This window comes from Fusarium mangiferae, assembly GCF_900044065.1.
Source record: "Fusarium mangiferae strain MRC7560 genome assembly, contig: FMAN_scaffold004, whole genome shotgun sequence".
NCBI lineage: Eukaryota > Fungi > Ascomycota > Sordariomycetes > Hypocreales > Nectriaceae > Fusarium > Fusarium mangiferae.
Window position 1 is genome coordinate 588,886 of NW_024573924.1, and position 16,996 is coordinate 605,881.

The 16,996-nt window shown below is 48.3% G+C and overlaps 6 protein-coding genes across 6 annotated transcripts; 3 read left to right on the forward strand and 3 right to left on the reverse strand.

Annotated features, from left to right (window-relative positions):
- Nucleotides 1-1,012: 1,012 nt before the first annotated feature.
- FMAN_08776 (uncharacterized protein) lies at nucleotides 1,013-5,332 on the reverse strand (the record flags this gene model as incomplete). The annotated part of the gene is made up of 3 exons (XM_041829544.1): nucleotides 1,013-3,550; nucleotides 3,604-4,501; nucleotides 4,551-5,332. 3 exons carry the CDS (start codon nucleotides 5,330-5,332, stop codon nucleotides 1,013-1,015), a joined length of 4,218 nt encoding a protein of 1,405 aa, XP_041680296.1.
- Nucleotides 5,333-6,844: 1,512 nt separating this feature from the next.
- On the forward strand, nucleotides 6,845-9,268 carry FMAN_08777 (uncharacterized protein; the record flags this gene model as incomplete). The annotated part of the gene is made up of 5 exons (XM_041829545.1): nucleotides 6,845-6,886; nucleotides 7,066-7,175; nucleotides 7,235-8,090; nucleotides 8,142-8,932; nucleotides 8,986-9,268. 5 exons carry the CDS (start codon nucleotides 6,845-6,847, stop codon nucleotides 9,266-9,268), a joined length of 2,082 nt encoding a protein of 693 aa, XP_041680297.1.
- Nucleotides 9,269-10,295: 1,027 nt separating this feature from the next.
- FMAN_08778 (uncharacterized protein) lies at nucleotides 10,296-11,147 on the forward strand (the record flags this gene model as incomplete). The annotated part of the gene is made up of 4 exons (XM_041829546.1): nucleotides 10,296-10,466; nucleotides 10,519-10,584; nucleotides 10,633-10,971; nucleotides 11,025-11,147. The coding sequence occupies 4 exons, from the start codon at nucleotides 10,296-10,298 to the stop codon at nucleotides 11,145-11,147; spliced, it is 699 nt and encodes a 232-aa protein (XP_041680298.1).
- Nucleotides 11,148-11,337: 190 nt separating this feature from the next.
- On the reverse strand, nucleotides 11,338-12,981 carry FMAN_08779 (uncharacterized protein; the record flags this gene model as incomplete). Its single annotated transcript, XM_041829547.1, has 3 exons — nucleotides 11,338-12,212; nucleotides 12,271-12,561; nucleotides 12,615-12,981. 3 exons carry the CDS (start codon nucleotides 12,979-12,981, stop codon nucleotides 11,338-11,340), a joined length of 1,533 nt encoding a protein of 510 aa, XP_041680299.1.
- A 1,335-nt stretch (nucleotides 12,982-14,316) lies between these two features.
- FMAN_08780 (uncharacterized protein) lies at nucleotides 14,317-14,877 on the forward strand (the record flags this gene model as incomplete). Its single annotated transcript, XM_041829548.1, has 1 exon — nucleotides 14,317-14,877. One exon carries the CDS (start codon nucleotides 14,317-14,319, stop codon nucleotides 14,875-14,877), a length of 561 nt encoding a protein of 186 aa, XP_041680300.1.
- A 254-nt stretch (nucleotides 14,878-15,131) lies between these two features.
- On the reverse strand, nucleotides 15,132-16,589 carry FMAN_08781 (uncharacterized protein; the record flags this gene model as incomplete). The annotated part of the gene is made up of 2 exons (XM_041829549.1): nucleotides 15,132-15,648; nucleotides 15,721-16,589. 2 exons carry the CDS (start codon nucleotides 16,587-16,589, stop codon nucleotides 15,132-15,134), a joined length of 1,386 nt encoding a protein of 461 aa, XP_041680301.1.
- Nucleotides 16,590-16,996: the final 407 nt, after the last annotated feature.

Sequence of the window (16,996 nt, forward strand, 5' to 3'; positions counted from 1 at the left end):
AATTGTTCAGTGTTGGTTCCTTTAAATGCTGGTCACAATTGATCTGCAGTTGTCTCTTGTCTTAGACCTCAGCCTGAATATGAGATGCCCGAAGCTCCGAAGGAATTAGCCCGGGACTTGACCCGATGCCCGCTGCATGCCCTTTAGTCATCGCAGTGGGTCGCCTTCTTGACACAAGAATCGCTGCATCGAGTTGAGGCACTCAAAATGAGAAGATGGCAGACGTGATAGCCAAATAGTAAGAAGACTAAAGTATATGTTTTATCATTGGGAATACAAAGAAAATAATATACTAAATTTTTCTTCTGTTCCCCGACTCAATACTTATGGTCAAGGTTCTTGGAGTAAAATCTGACTCAATGGCGCGCCTGGACGAGGTAATTTTGTCCTACATCTATTAGTTCTTCAAAGAACTTTGGGCTTCACAGACCATGGGATGTTTAGCAATCACATAAAGGATAAATTAAAATCGCTATATAATTACTATATACGCTGTATGAAAACAACCCAGAGAACAAATACGCGTCCAAATGTCGCGTTCTGTTTTGCCCAACAATACGCGTTGTAGCTTCAGGGTAGCCAGCTCGCCTTGACCAACCACCGGCCCCGTTGGCCAAACTAGTCTCAACACCACTAACATTACTATTTGACGGCTCCTTATGTGCCACTATGACATCCCCGCCCACCCAAAAAATCTCTCTATGAACTCAAAACTGTATCGAAACATCCAGCTTAATCACAGAATTCCTCAAAAGGCCACACGGTGGCTTGAACAAAGGAACAGAGACGGCTGTAGGGACATCGTAGTGCTGAGAGACGCAATCAAGATCTCAGGAAACTGGACATCACTGAATTCTGCTCAAATTCATGGTAAGAACGATCTATTATTATGATGAGTACTATGTTGATAGTCTAATTGCGCAGTCTAAGGTTGCTATACAGTCTATGATGATATCCGAATGAAAAAGGAACTAATTTTAAGACCTGAATGAATCAGGTTGCGATGTTACTCCTACTCCGCCTTCTTAGAAGTCTTGGTTCGAAGCTTCATTAAGATGTAAACAAGAGCATACGAACTGAAGACAAATGCAGCTGTGATGCCCGCGTCCCTCCAGGCGTATGAGTACGACTTGAGGTTGAGAGTCTTGAGGTAGTCATCAGCCTTGCTGTAAGTACACACCTTACACTCGTCGGTAGCATCAGGGTTGATCAGCTTGCTGGGCACGTGTGTAAGCCACTCCTTGAGGTATTCGCCACATGTAGTACCGTTGGGAGGGCTGAACCGAGCAAACTCGCTTTCCTTGCACTTGACATCGGCTCCCCACATGTCAAACACCAGCATGCTGCCCATGAGGTAGTTGAAAGGGTTGATGTAGTAGAGCCAATATTTCCAGAAGTCCTGAATGCTGGAGTATGGTACCAGGACACCGCAGAAAGACACCAGGACAGTGAGGAGAAGCGGGTTGACCAGTGACGCGAACACCTCGTTTGGTGCGTAGGCAGCAATGAATTGACCAATGCCAGTGTAGATGAACTCATACATAAGCATGACGAAGAAGGTGCCGCCAGCACGGGTAGAATCGCCTGGGAAACCGACGGTGTAATACCAAGCGACGTAGTAGATGACAGCACAAATGATCAGGTAAGGGACTTCCGAGACAATCAGGCCAGTCACAAAAGCGACCCAAGAGTACATCTTTGACTTCTTCTCACGGGTCTCGAAGATGTCTCGGCGATGGATGAACAACGGCTGAAGCTGAGCCATGACACCAGGTGCGACAAAAATGAAGTTGAAGACTGTAAACAACTTCAGCTGAAGTTCAGCGACAGACGATCCGATTTGCCAAAAGGAGAAGCCGTTGAAGAGGGCAGAAAACAAGTGGAGAGCGAACTTGTTGTTGATGTAGTCTGTGTTGCGATACAAGGCGATGTTCATGCGATGGGTGACGAGCTTGGTCTGCTCCCACAGAGAGGTAGCAAATTCGTATCCATCGTCGGTAGTGGCCGGGGGCTTGGAAGCAGCTTCGCTGATGATGCTATCGAGCTCTTTCTCAACAGCATCGTGCTCAGGGGAAGACAGCCAGACCTGGTTCCAATCCTTGCCTTGCGAGAGATGTCCAGAGACGACGTCAATCATGTGCTCGGCAGGGTTGACATGCTCTGGGCAAGGAGCTCCATAGCGACCAAAGTAGCCAGTAACCGTGTTTCCATGCTCGCCAATGTCGCCAAAGTACACTGTCTTACCGCCTTTGGCGAGAAGAAGAAGGGTATCAAATTGAGAGAAGAGCTGGGCAGAAGGCTGGTGAATGGTGACGAGGATGGCCTGGCCGTGGGCAGCTAGCTTGCGCAAGAAACGAACGGTGTTGTATGCAGATTGTCCGTCAAGACCAGAAGTAGGCTCGTCAAGGAAGATCAGAATGCTAGGCTTCGAGACCAGTTCGACACCAATAGTAACACGCTTGCGCTGTTCAACACTCAGACCGGCGCCGACTTGGCCAATCAGGGTATCGGCAAGATCATGAAGCTCCAGAAGGTCAATAATGGTGTCAACATACTTGAGCTTCTCCTCTCGAGGAGTGTCACGGCTTTGTCGGAGAAGGGCAGAGAACTCTAGAGCCTCGCGGACGGTAGCATAGGGTTCATGAACATCAAGCTGCTCACAGTAGCCTGCAGAGCGCTGGAAAGAAACCGGAAGGGGCCGGCCATCAACCATGATAGAGCCTCGAATGGTACCCTCAGTCTTGCGTTGAGCCAGAACATCAAGCAGAGTAGTCTTTCCAGCACCCGAAGAGCCCATAAGAGCACCCAGCATGCCTGGCTTGACCCAACCTTGAACATTATCGAGAAGAGTGCGATCACCTTGAGGAGTCTTGACAGTATAGCTAAGGTTCTTCCAGGTGAACACAGAGGTGTTGCGGACCAGACCCATCGCTTCGCCACTGGTGTCGGAGTCATCGCCAGATACAACACCACCATCACTGCTGCCCACGATCTTCTTCTCACCCTTTGTCTGTCCCTCCTCATCAGACTGGCGAAGAGCAGCGGTAATGTGAGCGTTCTCGCGAGGAATGACCAGACTGGGTCCGTCCTCGGATGAAGCGTGCCACTTGGTGGTGAAGTAGATGGTGATGGCAACGAAGAGAGCCCACCAGGCCCAAATGATACCGAAGTTTCTCCAAAGATGGTCATGGCTGTATGAGAGAGATGCCAGGTAGTCATCGCCAGTAACGAAGTTCACTCCAGCCTTGGCTCCACCTACTCCAGAACAAGCCTGGTGATCGCCATTGGTGAAACCAGCACCACTGGGTACGAGACTGTGCCCAACACAAGGAATGATCTTGTCATGAAACTCATTTGACAGAAGAGCGTCGAAGCCGTAAGCCAAAGGGTTGATCCAGAAGAGCCAGACAAACCAATCGTGCATCAGAGGCTTGCTGATGAGATAGCCAGAGTACATGATTGTGGCGCTGATGAGAAAACCCGAAACCTTGGAAGCGGCATCAAAGGTGCTGAAAGCCGCGCCGACAGCTCTGAAAAGGGCCGTAATACACTAATGATATGTGTTAGTACTGAAGAGCTAGTAAGTAGGAGTAATACACTTACGATTGTGATTGAGACGAGAAGAACCCAGAAGGTGAAGAAGCGTCCAGCCGAGGCGGTAAGGCCAACCATGAAATACTCAACCACTGAAAAGGTGCTGACCTGCAACAGAATTACAGGTATATCAGCAGCAATCTGAGCGATACAGAAGGCAGCAGGGTGGTACATGGCAAATGACTTGTGCTTGAGAAGAACAGGGCGTCCGGTAAAAGAGTCAGTGACCTCAGACATCGAGACCAGGGAGTTACAGAGAAGAGCGATGAAGACAGCGCCAGATTTGATGAAGAGACCGCTTGAGTCGTCAGAGGCATTGTAGAATAGAGAGCCAGCGATCAAAGCCTGCACGATCATGGAAAGCTGCTTGATCAAGAAGGTAGGCTTGTCTCCGAGGACAATCTGGTACTGACGCTTCACACAAGCCTTGGCCTGTGAGATGAAACCGACCGTCATGGGGCTGCTGTCGGGGAGCTTCTTATCCTTCAGCTGACGGACACCCAGCTTGAATTGCTTGGTCCTTTCGTCGGCGATCGCCGAAGTAGGATAGTCGTACTCAGACTTCATGCGCTCGTAGATGGGCGACTTCTCGTACTCTGCTCGGAGAGCGTCTGCGGTGCGTGGGAAGCGGTTCTGGTGATCGGGGTGGATCTGCCGCTCGGTTGGGACAGTGACACCGGTGAGATAGTCTGCAACGTTGGCGCCATGCTGGCAGATGAAGCCCATGCTCTCCATGAAGGGCTTGGCTTCTTTGAGGGGACCGTAGTAGACTTCCTTGCCTTCGTCGAGCACGAGGACCTTGTCGAAGAGATCGTAGATACCATTGCCTGCTTGGTAGAGGGTGACGATGGAGGCGAGACCCATCACGTCGGTCATGGCGCGGATGGCTTTGGTGTACTCGAGGGCACTGCATCGAATTAGACAAGAACTTAAAGGGTTTCAGTATCAGTACTTACGTGCTGGCATCGAGGCCACGGGTTGAGTTGTCCCAGCAGAAGACGGAGCCCTGAGTTGCCAGAGTCTCGATGATGGAGACTCGCTTTCGCTCTCCTCCAGAGACTCCACGAATGAAGGCGTCACCGACCTTGGTGTCGATGGTATGCTCGATACCCATGGACTTGAGCAAGAAGTCCCTTGACTGGACCCTCAGCTCCTCGTGCGAGCTGACGCCATTAGGTAGTTGGAAAGGCACCTTGAGACGAGATGCGAAGTCCATGGTCTGGCCAACGGTCAAAGCTGGGTAGAAGACCTCCTCCTCGGTGTTCATGACGATCTGGCCTCGATAGGTCTTGGCCTCCTCGGCAGTCATGGATCCATAGTGGACATCACCCTTGATGTTGGCGTATCCCCGTCGTTTGTTGGCGATCATGTTGAGAAGTGTTGTGCAGCCTGAGCCAGGACGGCCGAGAACAAGGAGCATCTCACCAGGCTTGACGCAGCCATGGCTGTTGTCGAGGATGGTCTTGAGAGGAGACTTTTGGCGAGACTCTTTGATGAGCTTGGGGATGTTGTACTGTGACAAGACGTTCTCGTGGATAGCGGCATCAGCAGCAATGACATCGACAGTGAGGTTGGTCCAGGTGACACCAAGCTCTCTGTCAGGGAAGCCAGATGCCTTGTCTCTCTCTTTGTACTCCACCACTTCAGACTTCATAGACCATTCGGTGTCATCGTGGGAGATTTCCTTCATTGGTGTCGGTTCATAGACCGTTCGCGAGTCGATACTGTCGGAGTCCATTTTGATGGTGTTGTTGTGTTGGTGGTGGACTGTATGTTCGCCCTGGCTAAAAGAGGATAGCCTTTACCGCCGAATTGCGCACCGAGATTTTGTCTTTGATATCGAACAAAACTCTAAAGAATAATAATTATAATAAAATGGTGTCTGTTACTGCATGTTTTTGCAGGGAAAGTGGTTGCATGCTTCTTATAAACAACAACACGCTTTGACAGGCGTCGGCTTTACAGACTGACGGGCTTTTTCGGCGTCCGACAGCAGCGTAGAACAGGCAGCTCAGCCAATGAAATAATTGGATCTGGTTCCTTTCTTGACAAGCATTTTAGTACGAGCGGGTTCTTCGATCCACTTGGATCTGACGGAAGTTGTTGATCTATGGACCCTGATAAGAATGTTCTACGCCAGGTCAAATTTACCGCTTAGTCAATTCGGCCTTTGTGGTGTTGGGCCGTTGGTGACAGTGCTGCAGCGTGCATAGCGCATGGGAGATAGTGGTGACTCAACCGCTAGCCTCAGTTCAGACAGAAGGGAAACGGCCTATCCTACAGGGGCTATTCAAGCCGCATTCAACGCAGGATTCACATGCTTCCATTGTGAAACGTGCTTTTGAGCAAACGTCACAACAAAAATGACAACAATGGCTGCAATTACAAATACGGATACCAGCTTAGGAATACAAAGTTAATTGTTGTTATGGCGGACTAATAAATGAGTGCGAAAAGACCGACTACGAGGGAACGGACCTGCACAGCCAGGTTCGCATTCGTTAAGATGTGAGACGGACTGTAAAAAACTGCGACGAGCTCCGACTGCGTAAAAAGTAAAAATGATGACGCAAAAGATAACGAGCCGCATCCGAGTCGGTCTTTTTATAACCGTCTTTCCGACCTTGGCCCCTACAGGATCAGCTGGAATCATTTTCAAGGGGTAATTGAGGACCGGTCTGTCTATAAATCGAAAAGTATCTGCCGCTGGTAAAAATGGGCCGGAAGAAGAGGAACTCTTGAATCTTCCGCTTAGTCAACATCCTCGGCAGATCAACCCATGTCTAGTCCAAGTTTAGGCCGTGATCTTCACGTGGGATCCCGGTTCAAGGTTTGACACTTTGTCTGATGTCGTTTAGCGCTGACCTCGTCGTCGTTTCTGCTTTAAGCTTCCTCCGCTTATTCAGCGGTCTTGTCGCATTCTTCTTCAAGACCATCCTCCGAACCATCCTCGGAGAGCCTCATGTTCCGCGTTGACGAATCTTTCGGTCGTGGACTTTTTGCCAAAAGACCGCGATTTTGACACATTAGCCTCGTTTTGCCTCATATCTTGGCTTTTCAGCCGGAGGCTTACACCATATCGTCGTTTACTGTTATTTTCTTCAAAACTTCCGGCCGGTTGATTTGGTTTGGTTCAGTTGTGGAACTGAGCCCAACGTCCAAGTTGGCAGACTCGATTTCGGCGAATTAACCCGCCTCCCTTCTTCCTCCAATCTAGTCTCACTTGCATGTCAGAGCGGAATAAGTAATCATGATGCAGAAACGGGCCTGTGATGCCTGTCATAAGAGAAAGGTACGTATACGAGGCCCCATCTCCGTTCATTCCCGGTACCTCCGCTTCCCCTTTATCGATCAGTTCCATCCATCCCTTGGCGAGATTTGATGCTATCCATCCCATCCTGCATGCTTGTATTTGTGAAGGTGTAACGCATTCTTATCCAGTTGGCTAACAAATTGCTCCCAATCTTCTAGATCCAATGCGATTCAACAAGCTCAGATACACCCTGCAACTGGTGTGAGCACCATGGCTTGGATTGTACGTTTAACCGAGTGAGAGGGCGTAAAAAGACAGCCAAGGCCAGGTAGGTTCAGACCGTGGCGTTCAGCCCCGTGGAGTAGTTCATTTTAACTCGTCTATTAGATCCCGTCAAACATCAGAGCAAAGTCTGGCAGAGCGCCTCAAGCGCATTGAAGATGCTCTTTCTCACACACTTTCCAATCAGAAGAACTCAGAAAACACTGCAGCAAAACCATTGACTCCAAGTTCACTAGCCACTGACCCCCACAAGACTTCAGACCCTGGTACTGGAGACTCAACCAACGATACCCCTCAAAAGTTGTCATTCAACCGGCCATCTTCTTCCTTTTTGAGAGCTACCGATTCGAGATCTGCAAGCGTATCCCAAGGATCTCCGTTTATATCTCAGGCCCCATCTCCTGCCGGCGGTTTCACCAGCTCTGTTTCCTATGGGCAACTCCATTACGGTGGCTGTCACTTTGGCCACATCAGTCAGCACAATGGACTACCTTTGCTTTCAGAAGAAGGAAGACAGTGGATAATTTCAAAGACTGGCCACGAAGTTATTCTCAATCCTGGCGCCACAGATCACTCCAACCCTTCCCAATCACCTGCACCTCACGTTTACCATGATCAACGTGACTTGTACGAACTTCCTGATAGAAGTATCACTGAGAAGGCTTTTGACGCCTTTATCCATTCCTCTTTCAGTTTGGTATTTCCCGTCGTGGAACGGGTTCTGTTCAAGGATACCATTGAACTAGCGTATCAGCCTTACACTGGCGATGTTCCTTCTTTGGAGCATCTTAGTGCCAAGGTTGGCGTTTTGGCTTTCCTCTCAATGATAGTACTCTTCCAAGATACATTTGCAGAAGGGATAAGTATCGACACAGACTTATGTGCCACAAAAGCACGTTATCTACTCACAGATGTCCTAGAAATAGCTAGTATCAACAACCTCCAAATAGTCTTCATGCTGGTAAGGACTTGAACTGAGGATTGGTCCACATTAGAACTGACAAACGTCTAGAACATGCATGAGATATTTTCTGGACGCCTTCGGTCCGGCGCCATGTTCCATGCCATTGCGTGCCGCATGGTGTTCACCCTTGGCGGCCATACGAACATATCGTGTAAGTCGCGAGGCTCGCAAGTCACACGCTCAGAGAGGGAACGGCGTCAACTTCGCATGCTATTCTGGCTGTGCTATATCTTCGATAAAGATATCGCTCTACGGACAGGTCAACCGCCACTCATGTCCGACGAGTATTGTGATCTCACCCTTCCGGAGACCTATTACGACTGCTATGAATACCTACCCAAACTCAATGAAAGCCTCCCCCAAGTTTCCTTCGACGAAGAGAGTCTCATGCCCCACCTTCCGGGCGACCCTCGCCTGAGTCAACTCAAAGACAAAACCAGTCGTCTTCTATATTCGGCTCAGGCTGCTAAGAAGTCTCATGCACAACTACTTTGTGACATCAGAGAGCTTGACGAAGAGCTCGAAGCATGGAGACAATCTCTACCCCCTTCATTCCGTCCAGCGCTGTCAATCACCAACGAGTCTCAAGTCGCCCTTCAAGGGATGCATCTCCCTCGCAGTATGAGACACATCACTCTGCATTTGGACTATCATCATCTCATGATTGCAATCCATCGAGCAAGTGGCAGGTGCATGGAGCCTGATCCCGGAAACCCTAACGACCAGCCCGAATGGGTTCCTGGAGTCGAATCGAGCAATGCTCTTGCGCTGGAAGCTAGTCGGTCGACACTTGTATACTTGCGGGCAGCAATGTGTGGAGTCGCTGGTGAAGCATTCTGGTAAGAAAAGTCCACGCAAACCGAATCCAGCTCCGTGACTAACTCGTGTGTAGGGTTATTGTCTTCTACCCCACAGCAGCCATGATCACTCTCTTCTTCAACATCTTGCTGTATCCACTCCATGAACGGGCTGAGCAAGACCTTGAGCTTCTCAAAGCAGCCGCTGATCTAATCAACAATCTCCCAGTGCGCCGACTGACCACTTCCGAAGTCTCTCATATGAAGCTTATCAATGACTTTGTTGTTGAGTTAGTCCGCCTTGGAAGGAGTGCAATCTGTAAAGCAACCATGGAAAAGGATCAAGAGCTTGACAGACAGTTGATGATTATACACTAGATAGCACAATTTCTCTGTATTTGTATTCCTTTGTGAATTGTTTTGGGAGCGTGTGTCGGGGATACCATACTGGATTCAATAGATGGGATATAGAATGATTATGCTTGGGTGATGTGACGTTGGCACAGGAAGTTGAGGTCTTTTCAATATATTTGATGACGGAGGGGATGTGAACGCGACAATTCAAAATGACGTTTCTTTTACTGATTGACCGTGAGAAACCCTTACTGGATATCGCCCGAAATACAAAAACGTGCTTTGTACAGACTTTATCTCTGGCCAGACGCCCTCACACGCCCACGGATATCAACACAAAGTATTCACGGAGCAACACACAGACACCCTCTTGGACAATTACAACTGCCGAAGAATGTGACACCCATAACCTCAACAAGTTGATCTCAAGCTCCGATAACGTTAAGGCTATGCGTTACTTAACGTCTTACCCTGTACAGGTGTGTATCTCTGGTTGAAATTGAAATGGTGGCCGGAGCTTTGCGGTTCATACTATACAGTTGAGTGAAAAAAGATCTTTTTGATCAAGAGTAAATTGCGTAGAAGTTGACTTGACTATAATTTTCCGAGCATAGATGTTATGTGAAACTTTAAACATCCGTCGAGAAGCTCATTACACGACAATGGAGACACTCAGTTTCAGTAAGTGGAGTTACTGAACTAACTCGACACTGAAACTTATAGAATGGCAAGCTGTCGATTGTAAGACCGGAGGAAACTCGACTGAGCTTGTAGTACTCAAAAGTTCCCATGAGTCTCGCTGCTTTGAACAAGAAAGGAAGTTCGGGGCGAAATGTCCAACTCCGGGCGCGTCATTTAGCGAAGAAATCACACCAGTTGTCTCGGACAAACTCGTATTCCGCGCCCTCCAATGACTCATTACCGTGTATGACAAATAGTTAATTCAAGCCTCAATAATTATCTCTATATTTCGGGGTTTTTTCCCCAAAAACTCTAATAGTCTATCTGTTCTTGATGCGATAAAAGTTTGAGATACAAAATCGAATCAGCTATGCCGTCAGCAACACGTCAAGATCAGCTTGTCTTAGTCCCTTGGGACCCCAACTCTCCAGAGCATGTCAACCGCATTTATGCACAGCGAGTTCAATGCGGTTGGGACAAGCAATTAGTTGAAGGATGGAAAGAAAGACAAGTCTCGGGCCAGAAGTCCATTTTCTGGATCGTTAGTTTCCCCAAGAATCGATTCACAATTGTAGACGTTTAACTTTGACTAGACGCTGCGACCAGATGACCCCGAAACCCGCGAAACTCTTCAATTGCACTTAGATGCGTACCCTGAAGTCAGCTTATGAAACTCATAAATACTGGACATGACTGACGACTCTCAGGACAAGGCGCCATTGGTTGACACAGCCGAAAGCCTCAGAGCCAAACCCCGAAAACCAACACATACAAAGTTCTACCCCGTGGGCCATATCTCGCTCGACGACAGAAACGAGAAAACAGGAAACTTTGTACTAGATCTTCCCAAGGAAGGCGTCTACTGGATCAAGACATTTTACGTCTCAAAAGCACTCCGAAGCAAAGGCATCGGGCGAGCAGCCATGGACATCGTTGAGTCAATGGCAATTGAGGAGCCACTATGTGCCAAAACCCTCGCACTTGATACCGCTGAGAAGGAAATGCAGAAGAAGTTGTACCGAGAGAAGAACGGAAAGGAGTTGGGCGTAAGTCTTGGCCGTTGTGAATGTTTGCCATTAACAAAGCTGACACATTTTAGTCAACTAACCAGGATTGGTATGAACGGCGAGGATATAGGCTGATTCACATGCAGCCTGGTCACTACTTGGACGACGAAGACCCTCCTGTTGATGCTGTATTCCTACGACGAGACATCGCATAGTCGTCAGTAGAGTACGATGGTTGTGAGCTTATATCAGCACAGAGAACTTAGTGAGTGGCGATCAGCGTTGCTGCGTTGGGATTTGAACTTGATAAGTAGAGACAATTGGAATGCATAATTGAACCACAATAAATAACAAGTACTGGCTCAAACAACCACCAGACAATATCGCACTCAAATATGCAACAAATCATGCCCAGTCACACTTGATTCCCAGCATGTACTTTCCCCCATCACAATAAGACATCTCCCTCCATTCAGGGTCCTCCCAACATCGAACATCCGAAGGACCACCCTCACAAGCCAAACTACCTACAATGTTAGAAGTACCAGAATAAACGCACCCCTTGGCACCGTGGGCCTCGAATGCAGGAAGCTTGGTTGGAAACTCCAAGTTGTTTTCGTCTCCATTTGCGGGAGCCTTGGATAGGATTTCTGCAAGGCAAAAGTCCTTGATCGGGTCTTCAGGCGTATCCTGGACTACTATCCATTGAGGGCCGGCTGCGGTTTGCATCAGCACGATGCGAACACGGTTGTGGCGAGGATTCGCATCGGCCAACCAGCCCCTCACTTGGCGGTTATAGTCCTCGGGGTAGTAGCTCTCGTCCATGAACCATGCGCTAGAGTTGAAAGGGACGACGTTATCCTTATCTCCAGGACCATCTTCGTCACCAGGAGCCTGGCATTCACCTTGATCTTTGGGGCCGACCATGGTTGTCCTTCCCTCTCGATCGATGATGATGTTGCCCGTCATGAAGAGATCGGGATTGTCCTGTACTCCCTTGAGTGTCACTGCCAGTGGAAGATGGGGGTAGTTGCCAGTAGCCTTCTGTGCAGTTTTGGCCATAGCATACATGGCAAAGTTATCTGCATTTCTCTTAAGCCACCAAGCTGCACCAAGTTTGAACTTGGCCAGGCCCTTAGTTAGCTGCGGACCATAAATGGGCAGGTCAAAGGGCACGCCATCTTGATCAGTTAGAATGCAGATAAGATCAGTGATATGGTATGGCGAGTCCACTCCAGAAGCCCAGTCGATATGTAACAACTCGTGGAACCAAACGCGACCTAGAGATACTGTTGGCATAACCATCACAGGAATTGGTGACTAATTCTTCAAACTGGCCTTTGTTCTTGTAATAGTTGTTGAGATTTGCACGATGCTCAATAGGTAACTCTTTATTACTGTTGTCCTTCACAACCTGGTAAAGATTTGGCAATTCGAAATAGGCAGGGCAAAAGTTGATACGCGCGTATCCGGAGCCGGAATCCCTGTTGGTCGTGTATGCCATGAGAGCACCGCTGCCTGGGTTGCAAGGGCATTTGCCGTCAGGATCGTCGCATCGAACGTGAAGCCACCACTTAAGTGGGTTGAGATTACTACCGCCCCTGACGGTTACAACAGTGTCAATGATGTCTGATTCGGATTAGCACTACACATACAAGTCAAACAGCCAGTGGGAATCATACTCTTGATAGCGGCTCGCTCTTCTTGGTTTACGAAGGGTGGAGCAAGATACTCAACGGCAGCCGCTTCATTCCAGTTGAGACTCTTTCCCTGAACTGCATCCATCATTTTCCAGGACTGCTCCCAGCCAGAGTAGATGGCCTTTCTCTTAGAAGAGCCCCAGCCGCCACAGCCTTGCCAGCCGAAGAGCCTCGTGGCCAGTTCACCAATATCTCCGTCTGCATCCGTCAGATTGTACTCACTATCTGCCAATGCTTCCCTCAGGGTATTGATAGCTGCCTGACGGTCATCAATCTTTGAATGGACTGGTGCCACGAAAGGCAGAAGCTGGTAGGTCAACGAAAAGATAAAAGTGAAAAGGACTTTCATAGTTACAGAAATCTTGTTATAATGAATCGATCTGCTTGAACATTGTGGTCTGGAGGTCATTATCTCTTCATCTATATATAATGCCGTGCTTGAGCAGTCCCGAAGGTTGTGCCAGTCTTCGAGAGAGTACCATAAATAGATCTAGGCTTTGACCTCTTACTATGCATGGTGATGAATGCAGTTGGTTGACATACGGTTTCAAGTAAATCCTCTGACTTGCCAACAGACATACCAATAGACGGTGATTAGAGTCAGGGTACAGACGGAGGAATGTGGGAAATGGTACTCGCAAGGATGAATTAAAGCCTCATCAGATCCAGACTGAGTTCACAACCGAACACCGTGAGTGTTGATTTATTGAATCTTGTAGACTTGTGCTAGCCATGGAATAACAAGAGCCGATCAACAAATACGGTATAGGATACACAGGTTCTCCTGTGACATTCGGCCTATAGCCTGCTTTAAACTTAGCATGCTGAACACGATCCGCTGGAACGAGCATCCTGGACTTATGGGAAACCACAATGATATTTTAAATTGCCAACGGATATGCCACAGGATGGTGTGGAATACACACAACTCGGGACATCCACGTTCGCCGGGTTTATGCTTGTCTTTGTCAAACTCCCTGAAGTGTATTTTGGGCTTTGCTATGACTCGGAATCCTTTCTATGCTCAAACAGCTACAGATAACGACCAACAGACAGGATTGAAAAGATTTGATTTGATGGGAGGCCTGATAGGAATCGAATGATCTTTGGAGTTGGTTGACCCAGCGTCATAGTGTCATAATCTTGGACTGTTCGATATACACGAGACCACCTGATACTTTACGCACAGACATGAGCCAACAACAACCAACAGTCTCTGGACGACGGGAGCTCGTTCAATGCATTTAATTCGCTGGAATTTCCCAGAGAGAGTGGCAGACCGAAATTTCCGAAACAACCCTATTCCGGTAATGTCCGGAGGGCTCGGATGATACCACTTCTGATACTTCTTATGACAAAAGTGATAAGGGAAAAGATGAGCTTGTTGGGTGCGCAATAGCATCCAGCTCCCTCATGACATCCATGGTAATTAATGCCTGGTGGCAACGGGGCCCGGGGATCGGAACATCCACTATTCCACAAGGATACCTGCTAGGTAGCATAAAACACCCCTCTCTAGGCACCAACATCAATCCGCTCATGCCTTTGCGTATCGAGAAACTGCCTGATGTTCACATACGCGACTCTGATTTCCTTCTTTGCTTGTCTCCTTCTTGGTATTTCTTGCACCTCCTATCAATCTGGTCAAAATACATTCCTGGAAACTGAGGAATTCAATCCTCAAATGTCTAACAACCTGTCAGACGGTGGTTTTCATGGAAATTTTGGGGTTACATGGTTTCCCCGGTGCCGATTCGGGGGTAGATTCGGCGGTGTAGCGATAGGCTGGCCCGCAAAGGGCGGCTACTACAGCCATTTGTGCTCAGCAGCAGAACTGGTGTTCCTTGGTATCGATCGATTCAAACCCGCCAACAAGTCAGACGAGCCTGACAAAGAGGAGGCTCACTGTGCCAAAATGCGACAGCTTGGAGCCAAATGGTACCGCGACCCCTTCCATCAACTTTCAGACCAAGACAAGAACGACGATCCGGATGCTCCCCGCTTGTTCGTGGGCTGGCCGGCCGACGGTGGTGTTTGGGCTATACATACTACCTTGTTTGACTCTGAGAAGAGAGGCCTGGGAAGGATCGGAAACGCCTTTACTATGTCAGAGCGCTGTGAAGTAATCAAACAGCTTGGCGGCTCATTTTATAACGATCCTAAGGAGTGCTCTTTTCTTGATCTCGATGGCTCTAAAGATGAAGAAAATAGAAGCAGTGCTATGTCTGGTGGCGACATCTTCTAGTACGAGAACGAGCATGGCTGGAAGTGACGATGGAGATAGAACTGACAGACTTACGAATGGATGAATGGACTTCGGAATATTGAGCCTTCTGCTGAAAAGGTTTGCATGGTATGGATGTAGTTATATCATCCTGAATCTGAGACTAAACTATTCTGTCACGTCTGGGTAGGCTTCGGTCTCACATGTCTAAGAATTTCAATTCAAATTCTCCTATCTCGCTTTGCAACTCTGTCACTCCTCTGTCGTTGCTGGGACTAATGACCCTGGGGAAGCTCATAAGCCCATTCAGATTTGCCAGCCCACAAAGGGAAGGAATTTGGATCATGCTGATAATGATCGTCGGGTAGAAAACGATCAACCTGGGACTGAACGCAGCCTTCCTTTTGGACCTTGCGTCCCTCGAACCGATCCTTGATCCAATCCATCCAAATCGACCTAGTTGCATACATACCAGGAAAGTGACCAACTCCAGGAACACCCAAGAACTCCAGATCACCAGGATACTTCTCGCAAGTAGCCTTCGAAGTAGCCAATGATGCGTTGTAATGCACCGCTGGGTCTTCTTCACCATGGATGATAAGCAGAGGTCCCTTCCAAGGCCTCTCACCGGGGTTAACGATTCTTTTGAGAGCGGCCACAGACCATGTGTTCATCCAGTCAGGCTGGACTATCTCCTTTTCAGAGCGGAAGAGAAAGCCGCTGACGCTTTGAGATCCCTCAACCTGGTTGAAAAGAGTGACTCGGTCGATACCCAGAGGTGTAAGCCAGTCACTAAGCTTGAACTCAGGATAGACTTGGTTCAGATATTTACCAACCCAGGTAGTAATCTAAGTAGCTGGCAACGAGAATGCATCTGTCGGTGGGGCAAAAAGAAGGGTTCCTAGATGGCCCTTAACGAGATCCTTGAATCTTCCCTTCTTTTCCGCAAGAAGCTCAGAGACACCCCATCCAACGGCACCTCCCTGACTATGACCAACATTTACATAATCAGTTGTCAAACGCTGTGGAAATGCAGTTAAAGCAGCTCTCAGAGCATTGAGAGCATCTGCTCCACCAGCCTGATAGATGCCATATTCGTGAGGAATGGCAGTCCCCTTCCATGAGGTGCCAACGCCGAGACCAGCGTAGTCAGGGGCCACGACAGCATACCCTGCTAGAGCCAAGGCATATGGCACAAAGTCCTGATAGAAGAGACTGCGGTGGGTAGATGGTGCGGCAGTGGGATACCATCCAGATGTGCCGTGAGTCCAAAGTACAGTTGGCGCCTTTCCGTCGGGAACGCTTTTCATTTTCTTGGTGGTATATGGCCAAAGGATGTAAGCAGAAGCAGGAACAAGAGTACCATTAATATTTCTAGTTGAGTAGAGGAAACGAGACATTGCGGTCGAAGCAGGGATCGTGTATGGCTCTGGATCTGTGATTTCTTGGAACTTGATAAGCTCGCCCGCAACCTTGGGGATCTTCAGACCAGGGGGCAGGGTGTAAAAGCCATCTTGGTGAGGACCACCATTGGCGAGTAGAGTTCGGTCAAAGTTGATGATGTTGTTGATCTGCGCGCCTTGTTCAGTGGTCAAGTTGGCAAGACTAAGTTGCTGAGGCGAGAGTTTGAATGTTGAGTTCCATGATGTTGTATGTAGAGTGGCCTGTAGATTTTGGCTAGCTGTGAGAGCTATAAGGGCTGCAAAGGGAAGAAAGGTAGTTTTAGAAAACATTGTGAGAAGATGCGTCAGCTCTGCTGATATTCTGGCTTGAAAAAGGGAGTTTCAATGGGTTTATATGTTGTTTTGAGACTATTGTGATTTCACATGTTTCCGCAGCTACGTCCTTCGATTGGCCTTTGAATACGCCTCAACCACCGCTATATCAAATAAGATACTATTGGGCGTATGTCTTCAATGGGATATCTGCTTTTGAATGAGAACTTGATTTGTCTGTCAGCATGTAGACGTGTCTCTGCACGGCTAAGGCAGTAGCAGCGTATTCTTGCGTATTGCAATACGAAGGTAGAACGATTTTCGCCGTTTCGGCACCGAGACTACTACTCAATCTGAACCTAATAATAAATGGTGACATATGTCATAGGAACTGTTTAGAGATGACTTCGAATACATCGAAAAAT